This window comes from Patiria miniata, unplaced genomic scaffold (assembly GCF_015706575.1).
Source record: "Patiria miniata isolate m_02_andy unplaced genomic scaffold, ASM1570657v1 HiC_scaffold_17, whole genome shotgun sequence".
Taxonomy (NCBI): Eukaryota; Metazoa; Echinodermata; class Asteroidea; order Valvatida; family Asterinidae; genus Patiria; species Patiria miniata.
The window spans coordinates 14,605,921-14,621,989 of NW_024037055.1; the positions used below are offsets into that span (position 1 = coordinate 14,605,921).

The 16,069-nt window shown below is 40.7% G+C and overlaps 1 protein-coding gene across 2 annotated transcripts in view; it reads left to right on the plus strand.

The window, feature by feature from the left end:
- The window catches only part of LOC119723929, a 38,571-nt gene extending 22,944 nt beyond the window's left edge, over window positions 1–15,627 (plus strand). For both annotated transcript variants that reach the window (XM_038194839.1, XM_038194838.1), the window contains exon 3: window positions 14,392–15,627. In XM_038194839.1, coding sequence (XP_038050767.1) covers window positions 14,392–14,502 — 111 coding nt within the window. In that variant the 3' untranslated portion in view covers window positions 14,503–15,627. The remainder of the gene's footprint in view (window positions 1–14,391) is intronic.
- Window positions 15,628–16,069: the final 442 nt, after the last annotated feature.

Here is a 16,069-nt window from a genome sequence, read left to right on the forward strand (position 1 = left end):
CGGCGGTAGCGAAGATATAGCGTACAAGTCACCATTTCATCAAATTGTGTCTTCGTCAGTCGCAGTTAAACGGTGAAGTAGATGAAAGCGATAACAGTCGGCCTGAGCGATATCTTGAATTCACAAAATTATGAATATCGCTTTAGAGTGAGTGTTGCATTGTTAATGCAATTGGGTACAATGATCGCAAGATTTCGCATTCTCTGGAGATGACCTAAGACGCTGGGGTAACTGGAGCACCCTGAACTAAGACATCATAGATGAAGTTAAATTATTCCACTCTAATTCATTTATGGCCTAGCGTATTCTTATCAATAGGGGAAAACAAACATTAAAAGTACGCATGCCTGAACTCGATGCGTATCTGATGAGTATCTTTACAAACTATTCCAAAAAATATCGCCTTGAGACTAAAAAATTGCATGAATACTTTGAAGGTACAATATTTACCGATGACTCCCGTGGGTTTGTGGGCTTTCGAAATTGGCTTTTCGAATCATTTACATCCCTTTGAGAGTTGCCGTCTTACATCAGGGTCATTCCATTAATTTTGGGGTCCAATATGTTGTGTCCCTGTTACATCTGACATGTATACGATTTTGTAATTCAGGACATATTATATTTAATGCTTACTATCTCCAATAGTGATCACGTAAAGCATTGTACCTACCAGACACATTTAAAAAAAAAAGAACAGTGATGTCAATTATAATGGTACTTGATTTAATGATAATTTGCATGGCGAAATTGCACAGGTCAGATGTATTACGGGGACACGAAAAAAATGTCGCACTTTTGGACCCCAAATTTATGGAATGACACATAAATGAATTAACAATGGCGGATCGGGGGGGGGGGGGCAACGGGTACCATGCCCCCCCCAAAAAAAATTAAAACGAAGCCATTTTTTGTTTTAAGTGACGTCGCAATAAAGATATGCACTGCGTACACTACCATCTTTTCCTCAACAAAAAATGGTTTAAGAAATTGCATCAGATCGCACCACAGAGCATCTAGAATCTAAACATTTCTTCGGGCCCTTAATAAAGCGGGCCCCGAAACCCACGTCGTAATTTTAAGGACCACATTTTAAGGACCACATTTTTGTTGCCCTCCCCCCCCCCAAAAAAAAGGGTTCTGGATCCGCCCTTGGAATGAAACGCTTGAAAACGTTTCTGACACGTTTGCCTCAGTGGACTTAGGAAAAATAAGTCAATTGCGTCTGCCGGGTATTAAGAGATATAAGTTGTCCGTCTTGGGCCGACAAAAAGTGACGAAAGTGATTCCTGTGCATCCGACACTGGGATTAATTTTTCCCTGTCTATGATAAAGGAGAGCATACTCACTTCCCTCAGGAGATGGCCTATCTCGAACAGTTGTCACATATTGGCGAGGGAGTAGGGAGAATCATATTTTTTTCCCCTGGTCCGAACCGCGACTGAAAATTAGCCCCAAGTGGGAGGGCCTTTTTCAACCGCGCGGAACCGTCTGAAACAACACTGCTTCCGGCACAATAACAACTGCACCTTGTGATCAGTATCGTATTAATTAACAAATTGATTCGAGCTTGTATGCACTTACAGCTTAAAGGGCACATCCAACATTTGCAAACTTAAAAAAACTACCAAATCATTACGAAATACTTAACTGGACTGTAAATTAATGACAGTCAAAAGCATCCTGTAAAATTATGGCACCTGGTGTGCTGTCATTCTCAAGAACAGTGGTATTTTTGTATCAATTTCCAACGCTGGTCGGCCGACAAGCGTTGGAAAAAAATGTTTTTTTCCTCTTCAAATACTGCCCCAATTTACCATATTTAGTTTGTCCGCATTTGTTTGCAATCGATTACACACCTATGAACGGGTACAAGCCAGCTAGACTGGTCCCTGACCTTACAATTCCCGGACGTCTATTGAATTGCTTCGTTTCATCTTAAGTGGGGTCGGGGAACCAGACTACAGAGCATGACTGTTTTTCTTGGGTTTTCCAGCATCTAGGAGCACAAACTTCAAACAAGTCAGTGTAACAATATTTTCTATAAAATACTAACCCCCATATCCATCCGTTTCTGAAAATTATATACAGCAAAAGCAATGTTGTACATTCCCTTTAAAATCCTCTGTGGGCGTGTCATGTGCGTTGCAAAAAAGGGGGGCTTGGAATCAACTGAAAATGTTGGCACATCTATTGCTCCTCTGTAGTTAGAACTGTATTACATTGTAGAAATAGCTTCTTAATATTGATAATATAGTTATCAATATCCGGACTCTTCGTGTCGTGCCCTGTGGCACATAAGAGCATCGTGCTCTGCTTCCTTTTGAGTCTGTCCCGTGCACCCCTTGCTTCCTTCCACCTCCTCAATCCTGCAAACTTTCTGTCCTTTTCTACTGTCCTTCTTCTCCTTGTTTTCGGTCTTCCTACGTTGCGCCATGTTTCCCAATCCGGTCCAGCGGCAATTCGCTAATGCCTAGTATACTGTATCCATCTTAAGCTCTTTCATCACCTTGGCCACCTGAGCAGTCTTCCCAATTGCATACGTTGTTCTAACATTCCAGTTCCCAGTGTTGAGAACTTGTTTTGGCTCGGCAAGTGACTTTGTCGGTCGATGAGCTTTCTTAAGGCTTTGACTCACCGACGTCATCAAACACTGGCCAGCTGAAAGTCAAAATGCATTCATTAATGTTTTGGACGGGAGGGCTTTCAACTGAAATTTTGCTTTTCGTCGAGAAAAATGTTCACAGTTTTCTTATATCTATTTAGCTAATGGCGTCCATTACCTTTAAAACTTGTTTCTTTACTTCTTGATGGCAGTCACCAATTTGATTGGCCCTGGGCGTTGTGGTTGTTGGCGATTAAAATTAAAAAGACTGGCTCTCGGTGAAAAAGAAACTGCATGCAGACTTCCAATTTAATGTGTAAGAACATATGCTTTCTATTTCTATTTTCTTATCTCAAGGTAGAGATATACAAATTAATGGCCCACTTGAGAGAATTTCATACGCAATATATTACCATTATGTGCATACAAAAGAGTGAATATGAAATGCAAATTCTACAAAGACGAGTGTCCAATTCGGAATATATTTTCAACCAGCAATCCTGTCCTTGAAGTCAATTATTATGATTGATGGTGGATGCTTCGAATGTATAGCTGTGACAAATCTAAGATCAGTGTTTTTCTCATATGTAACCTTTAAAACATTGACAAATCTAATATCCGTCAAATATATATTCTCTTTTCAGTTTCATTTAATATGACTATAGTTGCGCCATTGCACAACCAAAGATTTATCTGCTACCCACCCTAGTCATAGGTGATATATTGCATATAATTTTCACGCCAACGTAAATTATGCCTTCGTCACTCGTACGGCTATAAATAGACAATCAAGGCCATGGCGACACTAGCTTACTGGGCCAGGCAATATCTTTTCCTTTGTTCTTTTGTAATAGCCTTTTTTGTTGTGGTTATTTTTGGTTGCCAACTCGCTCTGATAAATTTGCTGTCACAAAAGGAAGGGGCGTAAATGGTAATGATGCGCAAGGGAAGAAACCTTTCCTAAAATTGTAACCCCTCACAAGCCTATCCAGCTATTACACAGCGGTCATTGTATTGTGTAAAAAAAATATGATAAAATACAGTAAAAGAAATAAAAAAGGTTCCATACAGTAATACAAGTAATGGATGCTTATGAGTGCAATGGTATACAAATATTGAGTGGCTCAGCGTGGAATGGGAGGAATATTATCGCAAGGTAAAATCTGGACTTTTCCATTTCACGAGGCGAAGCCGAGTGAACTGGAAAAGTCCCGATTTTACCGAGCCATAATATTCCTCCCATTTCACAATTTAAAGCCACTCAATATTTGTTTTATATAACTGACATATAGATTCTTGTTATTTGATATTTGAACTTTTATTTCAATACAAAATTGGTGGAAAAATGTATATCTCTCTTCCAATCCACCCCTTTACGAAAATGTTTGAACCCAACGCTGTAGCGCTGGCTCTTTTTGAACAATACGCACTACGCGCAACGCTGAACGCGCACACCAGCATGCATTTGCACACATATACCGCGTTATAGAACAAGAATGATCCTAACTGTTCAATAGACCGCTTGCAGACGCGTTCGATAATTGACGCGCGAAGGTGCGCGACGCCATGTTGTGGGACAAAATGTGCATGGATAGATATGCGCTTGACCCACAACATGGCGTCGCGCGCCTTCGCGCGTCGATTATCGAACGCGTCTGCAAGCGGTCTATAGTACTTCCCATTCCCCATGGGCAAATGGGACTTTTTGAGCCCCGGCGTAAATGGGAGCAATAACGAATGTCACGTGATGTGAGTTCCACCAGTCAAATGACAAGGATCTGTATGTCGGTTATATAATTTTAAAAAAATCTAATGGAGTGACTGATAGAATGTTCCATTCCACGAGGCGAACATTCCATCCGTCACCGAATGAAATTATTCTTTCCATTGCACGAATGTGAAGCATTCGTTATTTGTTTCATACAACACCTGTATAAATCCTCGTCATCTGATTGGCCATAGCCACTAATAGTGTGACCGTGCAATGGAACTTCTATTTACCGTGCAATAGTACTTCTATTTTTCGGTGCAGCTGGGCCGTGCGTTGGGAGGAATAATTCAATGGCATGTGATCAATGACCACCAATCAGAGGACGGAGATTTGTTCAGGCGTTGTATAATGCGCACTATCGACACCTGACTTAATGCTCAAGTCTGAATCCAGGTGCACCAATCGTAAGCTCTCCTTCAACCTAGTCCTCGAGGAATTGCGAGAATGCTTTGCAAGGAGATCAGACTTTGGCATGCAGATTTAATATTTCATCCAAAAATTGAGATAACACTATTTCAAATAGAGATACCTCTATTTCTAACTGAGATAGACTAGACTGTATTTTACTAGGCCTTACTAGGGATCGTGGCTTTTTGTCACACTACACCATTGATAATTGATCACCACCCTCTATTTTGACTGCATGTACCCCTATGTAAACCTTGTATGATGATGCCCCTCTTCATTTCATCTGATGAAGTAGTTGTAGCAACGAAAGCTTATGCACACTTTCACTCTAGTATAGTCATTTAAAGTGCTACCCTTAGTTTTATATATTTAACTGCGATAATTATACTCTTTTTAAACATACATTTCTCTTTTGCTAATAGAGATATCTAAATTGATATCTTTTGTCTTAATAAAAAATATCTCTAATATCTCTGTCTAAATAGAAATATCTAGGCCAATCGAAGGGACTGTAGAGTACAATATTCTCTATTACGGGTTCCTGTATTTTTAGGAGTATCTTGTATAATTAAGAATCTTGTAAAATTGACGTAGTTAAAGCAAAGAATATCTGGCAAGCACAGCAATGTTTATAGCTCACTAAGGTGGTGATGTCGTTTCGTTGTCCCAAAACTTTAGGCCTTTCCCTTTTTTTTTTACTTTTCGAAGAGCCCGACCGACATAGGCTCGCCCTCATTGTTGATGACGCGAGCGAATTTTAAGGCTTAACACGAAATGAAAAACAACTTCTCAAAATAAACAATTCTCGAAATGTATGATTCATAAGCCGCGACACGGTAATGAAACACTTGTGCCGATACTTGATACTTTTATACAAGATTTGGAACATCGCAAGGCGACCAAAACAACGGAAGTGCATGCGTCATAAGTGTGTGCGAGTCCGAAGGCTTAGTATATTCCATGAAACATTCAGTGGCTGGGCAGCCGGTTAGGGTTTTTGGCAGAGAACGACACAAAGAAACTGATCTTGTCATGGGCTTGAGTAAAAAGCACCATCAAAGTCCCGCTAGGTAACCATGCACATCAATTATTGAGGATTTCCTAGGTGTTTATTTTGACCAGCTGATAACAGGTGTTTGTCCAGGGTGTTACTACCTGGTTAATTAATAACCGCGCCGCAAATGCCTGGGATTTACCGAAAAGGACACTTGAAGATTTACAGGGAAATTGTCAACTAAAGCTCTTCTATATCTTGCGGGGTTGAAACCAAAAAGCAAACTTGGACTTGCATTGGACAAGAAGGTTTCAAGTTTCAAAATATAAGAGCAGATTCTATTTGGACAGGAACTGACAGATCAAAGACCGACGGTCTCTGATTGGTCTCTGAATAAGCCTCTATCTCCGCATGATGTCACCCTTTTCAAGGAACTGGTATACTATTGTTGAGATATGTGTTGGGCACAATAGACCTTATTTACGAAGAAGCCATTTTCGACTGTGTTCCCTGAATCTGTTTTACAAGTTGAAAACTGCCGAATGGGATGGTGCCAGACTATTCTATGATTGGATTGCGCACCAAGCCTCACTTTTAGTTTTTTTGTAATGTGGCTTAAAACATTAGCGTATGCTTAATGACAAATGTTAAATTAATCATCAGAGCTGACTGGTATTAATTTGTAATGGATTTGTATTTCATTGTTTTCATTTCTACTCGCAAGTTCCAAAAATGAAGAATATACCTCACTTTCCATTTAAAATGGCCGACTGGTGGATCATGTCTATTGGAATTCGCTATTGAGTGGTTAAGCTCTTTTGTATACCAACATTTACCCACTCCAAATAGCGCCCCTACGTGTCAGTCATATCTCACAAGGCTAGGGTATACCGGTTTATATTTGGGGGAAAACCGGTGTCACGGTCTCACTTCTCCGGCGTGCTAGATTCTCCGGGTGAATGCGGCGGATAATTGAGCACGCTACAGTGCACATTACATGAGCACGATACATGCTCATGTGTCCGCTGTGCTTACTTTTCCTCGGGCTGTGTTCTGAAGTCTACCAAGTCCATAAATAACACAGTAAGGGACACCCAAGAATGTGTTATGTAACACTTCCTGTGGGTCAAGCTATGGAGCTTATAGAGAGGAGTATGGTCATTCCCTGGGTCATTCCATGGTCTTGCAAGCACTCTGATTTGCGTTCCCAGCTTGAGTACGAACTCCTTGGTCTGTGCATGGTCTGTGTTCCTTGCTCGTTTAGATCGTGGTTGTCTATATTTTTGTAACCATGGTTTTAAATAAATGTGTATCCTTAAAACCTTTTGGTTACAGCTCCATGGTAACATGTAGTGGGAGTTAGTTACGCGCGCCACTAAAATTCTAGATTCGACTATATCCTATCTCACGTGGTACACGTGCACCAGTGCAGTACAATTAACCCCAAATAACTCAGCACACAAATAAAGTTGGCGAAAATGTACACTACTGCGCAATTTGCACATGCGTGTTGAGGCGAAATTTCCTTCTGTGGAGAAGCTAGCACGCCGGAGAAGTGAGACCGTGACACCGGTATAGCGGATGATACATATCGCCCTTAATTTTGCATACCAGGTGAAAAATCCAGTTGAAACCAGTTCAACTGGAAATTGGTGATCGGTTTAACTGGTTTCGAATTCGGTTTAACTGGTTCAAAACCAGTTATACCAGTGCAAAACCAGCAGTGCAAAACCAGTTATAGGCCTAATCCAGTTGAAAACCAGACACCAATTTCCAGTCCAGCTGGTACCAGTTGGAACCAGTTGCAACCAGTTGAGCCAGTTGAACTGGTTTCAACTGATGTTCACCTGGGAACGTTAAGGTCAATTAAAACTTCCTCTTAATACTCAAATTAAACCGGACTGTCTATTTATGTTACCCCATTGAAGAAAGTGCCAGCAACAGATTCCGTAAGTTACTAAACACAACCAAAACATACCCATCGCCAAGGATATCGGTGGACTGTTCCCGCTTTTGTTTTTTTGTTTTTGAACATATCGCAGCGCAAAAAGCTTTGTAGTCAAGTTGGCCATCTTACCTCGTCTTGGTGCTTTATATTAGATTCGGTCGACCTTCTATTTCTGGCCTTTCAATTATGATTCTGCTTGTTCATCGGATTGTTTGTTTGCCTGTCCGTCATTGCATTAGAACAATCGTGACCCGGCAACTGAATCCACAATCAGGGCCAGGCACAGGGCCGATCGGCGGAGGTTCCAGCCGGCCGTGCCATTCTTAGTCCGGACACGTAGTCAATTGAATTAATTGAGATGTTACGCCCTCCGGGCATCCAAGAGCCCTTGTTGTCATTATTTTAGCAAGCCATTGCGTGCATGACGGGTAATTCCTGCGGTGTATTATAGACACATATACGAGACTACCGTGGCCGAGAATGAACGCGTTAACATGACTTAGTCTCATTTCAGACGTGGCACTGTAACATCTTGTGTCTCGAATTCTTCGCAAAGAATGTTGGAGGTGGTTTTCATACCACTAATATGCCTGTTTGTATTCAATGTAGGAACGCACAAGAAGTCAGTGGTATACTGACATTGCAAACTGATATATTTTGGATCATAAATGCGAACAATGTTAACTTCTTGGGCGAGCAAGTCTTGTCTTAATAACGTGTATTTATAAATAATAATGTGTATTTATAAAGCGCATGTATCTACTGGTATTGGTGCTCAAGCTGCTATATCTTTCGACTTGAAACGATTAAACCGCAGTATTTCAACGCATAGTTTTCGCCTTTTCCAATTTCCAAAACAACAACATCAGAATTTTGCTATATATTGTAATGCTAGCTACCAGATTTCTAAAAGGATGAAATAATTTGCATAGTGGGCATGGTAAACCTTGGTGAAACAATTAAGCCACATTTTTCATGATCAACATTATGTTTTGCGTAATAGCAAAACGTATTGGAGTGTTTTCATATAGATAATGATGTAATATTGAACTATTAAATGTCTCTCTCAAAGAAACAAATTTGCAACAAAAAAAAGCAAAACAAAACAAATAAAAAAGGTGTGCGTTCTTTCAGCAAAACGAAAACAATTCACACACATCCGTATGTGATTTATTTTCGTGATCCGTGGACAGAACCTTAAAACGGCGGTTGTGTTTACAATTCCGTAACTTGAAAAGTACATGACTGATTTGAATGATTCTTGCACTAAAAAAAAAGTTATTAATTTGGCTTTTCAGATACGAGATTTTGAAAGTGCTACATGCAGAACTTCACTGAAACAATGGTCATGACATTTGGGTTTCGTTTTTTTTTTTACTCACCCTGTATAGTAAAGGACTAGTCTTTACCATGATATCTTCATGGGCTTTGTGAAAGCTGCTTTTTTATACCCAAGGTTCGTGTTATTGACCCAAGGTTCGTGTTATTGGAATGTTGTCATGTGGTTATTAAATCATTGCCGATGTAAGTCTTTTATGATCGCCAGAAATGAATATCTGTCGTTTTTATGAACGGGAACGGGAAGCCTTTTAATGCAAATGGGCAGTTGCGATTAATACACACAATGTTGCAATATCGGTCCTGAAATCACTACCCCCCTTGAGCCGATTTGACCATCAAAATGTTATAGGAATTAAAAAAAAAAATTGACAAATGGCGATACTTGAATAGCCCAGCGTTAAGATTTATCGTCTACTTCTTGCAGCGAATGGATAAAAATTGATGAATGCGTGACATCTTGACAATTTCATGAATAATTCTTGAAATACATCTAAAAAAAAATCACATGAATTCATTTTCAGTTGTGGAAATGATTGCCGTTTCTGGTTCATGAATAGGCCAGTGTCAACAATTATTGACAACCTACTTACAGGTTGATCTCAACCCGCGAAAAAACTCGCTATGTGTGATTTCTCAACGGCAGATCCCGCTCTTGAGGAACCGACAAGACGGCCTAGTTTTGCACCCCATCACACGGTAATTCCACTGAATGAAAATGCGTGCTTGAATTCGTTATTCCATCTTTGGCGGGCCACTCGAGCGCGTGCCTCCGGGCCGAGCACGGGTAATCCGAGGCCCGCTGGCCCCGTAAACTCAAAAGCCACATACGCCGGCCGGCTCGGGCCAAAGATCCAGTTTCAATTGTGGCTCACGCCTAGTCCACGCTGCCGGGCCAATTATTCCATACTCGCAGCTCCCGCTTTCCCTCTTGGAAAACACAACTCTCTGGATTCATAAACAAAAAAAGTGACAAAAATCCGATATTTGCCTTGGAGGTCGTGACCAACGACGAACGTGAATACAAAACGAGTGTGTGTAAAAGTACTCGGCATCATCGTAAGCAAAACACGGAAAAGACACCGACACGCTCAGGTTGACCCTTCCGGCGAACATGTTGTCATTTGAGAAATAACGTCCACATTGTTGTTTTTTATGTCAACAGAAACATGAAATAGTGTATGTTTTTTGCAATAATATTGGTTGGCAGGGGTGGTTGGTGGATCGTGTACAAACATATGTTGGCGGTACGTCTGGTAATAAAAGTTACAGAATGCGAACGGTTTTGGTAAAAACACTTGTTTGACTGTGAAGTTTTCTGAGCAGAACCTTCAGTTTGAGAGAATGTTGTATAAATCTGATGAAGTCCAGTGATTGTTAAAAAAAAGTGGAACCCCAACCCTAAAAAAATTATTTCCTATTTTCAAACACATATAGCACCAGAAATAAAAATGACTGGAAAGCCGTTTTCATAAGCTACTTTTAGATGAAAAAAATTACTGAAATTGCTCAATCCATTCAAAGAATATCACCATTTAAACACAATGACCCTTACACATGTTTCGTCCAAAAAAAGCAATTTATTTTGTATTCTTACTGTTTGGAACAACAGAGAAAATTACACAGAATACTTGTTTCAACAACTGTCAACAACTGTTCACAATATCAAAGTTAACAACACTGGTTTGGCAAACAACATGACTTATAAAATCAACTTTTTTGAAAAGACGGCCCTTCAAAAGGACTTTGTTGGATATTTTTTAACTTTTTAATTTAGGTTGTATCGCTGATGATGTTTGAAGACAATTGTGACGATGATTCTTGAAATCGCATTTTTGGACGAGAGGGGTTTTAGGGTCATTGTGTTTAAATGGTGATATTCTTTGAACGGATTGAGTAATTTCAGTAAGTTTTTTCATCTAAACGTAGCTTATGTCATGGGCTTTCTAGTCATTATTGTGTTTGGTGCTACATATTATACAGTATACAGTCCAAGGACAGCAAAACAAAGAGAGAAGCGCAGATTCACTGTTGTCCTCGTACGGCTATCTTTTGTTGAGAATATTCCTCACACGTACGTCTCTGTTCGTAGTCTATGGTAGAGTAAAATGCGAATTCCAATTAGTGCTTCAATTTAGTGGGATGCATTGTTGTCCTCTATCGCAGATCTTTTGTTGAGACTGGTCCTCACACGTACGTCTCTGTGTGTAGTCTATGGGAGAGTATGTGCAAATTCTAAGTGCTTCAATTTAGTAGGATTAATTGTTGTCCTCGAACGGAGATCTTTTGTTGAGAATGGTCTTCAAACGTACGGCTCTGTGCGTAGTCTAAGGGAGAGTATGTGTGAATTCAAAGTACTTCAGTTTAGTAGGTTTCATTGTTGTACTCGAACAGAGATCTATTGTTGAGTATAGTCCTCACACGTACGTCTCTCTGCGTAGTTTATGATAGAGTATAATAATGCGAATTCCAAGTGCTTCAATTTAGTAGGATTCATTGCTGTCCTCGAACGGAGACCCTTTTTTGAGAATGGTCTTCACACGTACGTCTGCGTGTTCAGTCTACGGAAGAGAGGTGGGAAACATGGAACTACAAAGTGTGAATTTCAAGTATGCTCAATTTATCAGGTATACATAGGTGTTATCAGGTATACACATTACACATGGTCGGCAATATAAACTTCACTAGTCTAATAAAACCAATCCGAGAACGCCATGACTGTTCACTCGAGGGAGGCCCCCTTCAATGGCGAAGTTGCTTTGCACAATAGCTAGCACAATGCTTTCGCCATTGAAGGGGGCCTCAGTATAGGTAAATTGATAGCGTGCAGTGTACTTGATCATAAAACGCTTTGACCACGCGGACTCAGATTTTGTTTGCCGTCGACTTCTTTTTTTGCAATGTCGCCGCGGACTGTTTCCTTACAGTTACGAAATTGTCCTGCCAAATTATCCATCTGAGAGTCACGCAGCGGGCAGTCCTGCAATGTACCGTATTGTATTCATGTTTTTTTCCCCGAATCAGCAGTAAGATAACACCCCTCCTCCGCCAAGATGCGACCAGGCAAAAGGACAAAACCACCCCAAGGACTGGTACCCCAACCGATCGGTTCTCCCCACTCAACCCGTCTCGGTTTCGCGGTCAGTGCATCGCATACGGACCCTTCTCACATCATAATGAACGAGGAAAACATATCGGGTGTAGTTACTACACTCCCTGGAGATTTCCACTGTGTGGTCATTGCGTATGTAGAGCACTCGATACACAATAGTGCAGTAAGTCTCTTCGACGACGAAGTGGGAAATTAAGAGTGACGTACCTGGCGGTGCGTGTGTCATTGTTCTCGCCGAGAACAGGGACATGGAACATAAGTCTGGAGCTTTAAAAGAGCAACTGTACAGTGATCACAGGCACATTACACTCATTGTGAATTCATTTCCCGTTCTTCAACATGAGCACGTTGTGAGACAGAGTAGCGCTCACGTTTGGCGATTCATTCGGCACTGGAAGTACATTCTGATTGGACTTTGATACTTTGGAAACTCTCCGTTTGAAGTTCAATTTACAGGTGTCACTTTTGATTCTCGGTGCCATCGCTTTTAATCCAAACAGCGCACCGGCCGAATTATTTGTATGTGGCGCGCCGTGCTCCGATGGTGACGGTGTTCGACCCATGTGCCATGTCACATGGGTTCGTACCCTGGTGCTCTGTGTCATGAAAATGGTGCTTGTGTCCTTGGGCAAGACACTTTACTACAATTGCCTCTCTCCACTCGGGAGTAAATGGGTACATGTGAGGGTAGAGACCAGAATGCGCTGATCTTGGCTGCAGAAAAGTGGTCTTGTGGCCTGATGAAGGGGTAATTGCTGTGAAGTGTTTTGAGACTTAGCTTTTGTGGAATGTGCATGGGCGTCGTGAGGGGGGGGGGGGCAAGTGGGGCACTTGCCTCCCCCCCCCCCCCGAAAAGCAAAAAAAAAAAAAAAAAAGGGAAAACGAAAAGAAAAAAAAGCGCGAAGTCATAGTGGTGTAAATTTAATGGGTTGGGGGGACAAAATGTCCCTGCCCCCCTCTATAGATCGAGAATGTGTTGAGAAATACAGGCATTTGTTGGCAAAAATATGTTTTCCCCCCTCTAGAAAAAATCCTGGCGACGCCCATGGAAATGTGCTTATAGCTATAAGCGACACACTTTATTCATTATGTTTTGCAGGGAATGTTAAAGTGTAAAATATCTCATGAAGATTTCCCCGAACACCAGTTGCTCAAGTTGAGCTCCTAAGTAAACGAATCTAAGCAAGACTAGACAAAGCTGGTCTCGGAGAGCACAACATTATATTCAATTGATTCAGAATGGCTTATTAACTGGGAGTCATTTCATACATCTAGTCTATGGGCCGGCTTGCTACACTCATTGGCGTAATGGGGTAATCCCATACGATAGCACTGCCCGGCTTGCAGCTGACAGTCAGTCAGTGAGTGACAAAGAAGTCAGGCACGAATAGGGCACTAGGCTGACCCTTTGGGACCAGCAATTATTGCTTTAAGACAAACGCGGCTTTGAACAAGACACTATATTTGCTGCAATTAATTCTCGTCAGCTACCCGTAAGCGAGAACATTAGAGCATATTTACCAAGCGAGGTTGACTTAGAGTGACTAAGACGTAGGATCGGGTTCACTTGTGCACTTCATTATAAAATGCCTCGCAATTTCAGTAAAATTCAGCAGAAACAATATAAGGTCTTCTTTACTGAGTTAACAGTTATAACAGTATTGATTTACACACTCCTAAAAGTCCAGGTCAGATTTGACCCGGAATCCAAGTTCTATTTGACCTGATACTTTTCCGGATCAAAGTGACACTTTTCCGGTTCCAAATGACACTTTTCCCATATCAAATGATACCTTTACGGGTCAAATGACACTTTTCCGGGTCGAAATGACACTTTCCCGGGACATAATGACACTTTCCCGTGTCAAAATGACACTTCTCCCGGGTCAGAATGACACTTTCCCGTGTCGAAATGACACTTTCTCGGGTCGAAATGACATTTTTCCGTGTCAAAATGACACTTCTCCCGGGTCTAAATGACAATTTCCAGGGTCGAAATTACAATTCTCTTGAATCGTATTATATTCTGTGTCTCTTTGACTTAGAAACATTGTCAAAGTATCATTTTACCACAAAAAAAGTGTCATTTTGACCCTGAAAAAAATCAGATCAAAATAATGGGACCCATATTCCGGGTCAAATCTTACACAGGTCTTGTTTGTTTTTAGACTACAACGTTATTTTTATTCTCCCTTCTCGATTTGCCATTCCTGTCCAGGTTCGACAATTTTACGAAGGCAAGAGCGTGTACCGGGAAAGCAGGAATTACCACCTAGGCGAGTCCAGAGGACTAGCCCCGGGCGATGGTCAGGTACAGTCTCAAGAGTGACGCGGAGTCAACTGCGTAGGAACGGAACATAAAACACGCATAATTAACTAAAGGTCAAATTGTACGGGAAACAACTGATCATTTCATTTTGCAGGCATGAATTATTTTGGGAAAGTACATGCTCAAGTCAATGTGGATTAACTGTAAAGTATTCTGTTTGGGAAACAAGATGAATATGATTTTATGTAATTAATAAGACTGATTTGAGTACGACAGTTTTGGACTCTGACAACTAGGCTTACAACATCAACGCGATTAAAGATGTCACTGTCAGAGACAGTGCCACATAGTGTACCCCAATTCCGCCTGGTTTCCCGACGTCTAGCTATTGAGCAGATGTTGATTATTTTAAAAGTGGCTTTGCTAATCAACCTGAGATAATTTACAGGTGGCGAATATGAGAGCCGCTAACAAATGTGTCGAGGTTCGATACGGAGGCATGTATAGTAAATCAATTGTTCATGCAAAATATTGTTTCATCTTTGCATTCTTGCCGTGTATCAGCTGTCTTTAAGGGTGCGCTGAATGGGACGACCTGAGCCCAGTGCTGTAAAAGCGACCTTTCCTAAGTCAATTAAGACTTTGGCCATTGCGTTCACGACAATGGTCAAACGGGATTTGTAAGATAAGTTTTATCCCTCGCAAAACATACTTTCCGGTATGAATGAGGCTTTTCTTTATCCAATCCATTGTTTATATTAAGTACAAACTTCATGACTATGGTCAGAAAATAGCTGAAAACAGGAAATTAATCATTTCAGAAAGGAGGCACGAACATATAACACTGATAGCCAAGAATGGCAATAATAGTTCCGGACAATGGTTAGAACGCATTGGAAAAATTCTTCAATAAGTGTACAAAATGATAACACAACACGACCAGCAAATGCAGTAAAAAAAAGTAACGCACAGATATAAACTAGGTAGTTTCAGTATTGCAATGTCGCAATCAACCCTTGTCTCTTGGTAGGCCTTGCTATTTCTAATGAACACCCTAAATGTCTTGTAAATGTGCGTGGTATCAGCAGATATAATACAAAGAAAACCCACAGGGCGTCAAAAAAAACCCGAACCCTCAAAAGTGCCCTTTTTTACAGCTTTGTAAAGCATAAGTCAACTTTATTTTGGTTTATTAATTAAAATTATAAATTAAGGTTTATTTTGTCCATAAACCTTAATTTGTTAGCTTTAATATACTGAACATATCATTTCAATCCGTTCAAGACTTGTTGAGTTGTGGCTAATTAAACAAAGGTACCTCTTTTTCATTCTGTCCACGGCGTCCAACGTTTGAAAGCTGCAATGAGAACAATGGCCGAAACTTGCATCCATGAATGAGGCAGCCAAGTAGAGGGTGGATCAGAACAGTAAACATCTAAGAAGCTAAACAAAACAGTCCTTTTCAGGACTACCATTTTCCAAAAACAGAAATGAACATTGTTGCAAAGAATAAAAAGTGTAAAAGAACAAAAATAAAGAAAAAAACGTTGAAGAAAAACAAAACTACCCTTAACCCAAATCCACTGCATTTCTAGTAAGTGACAATTAAGATGGTGGACAAAATGAA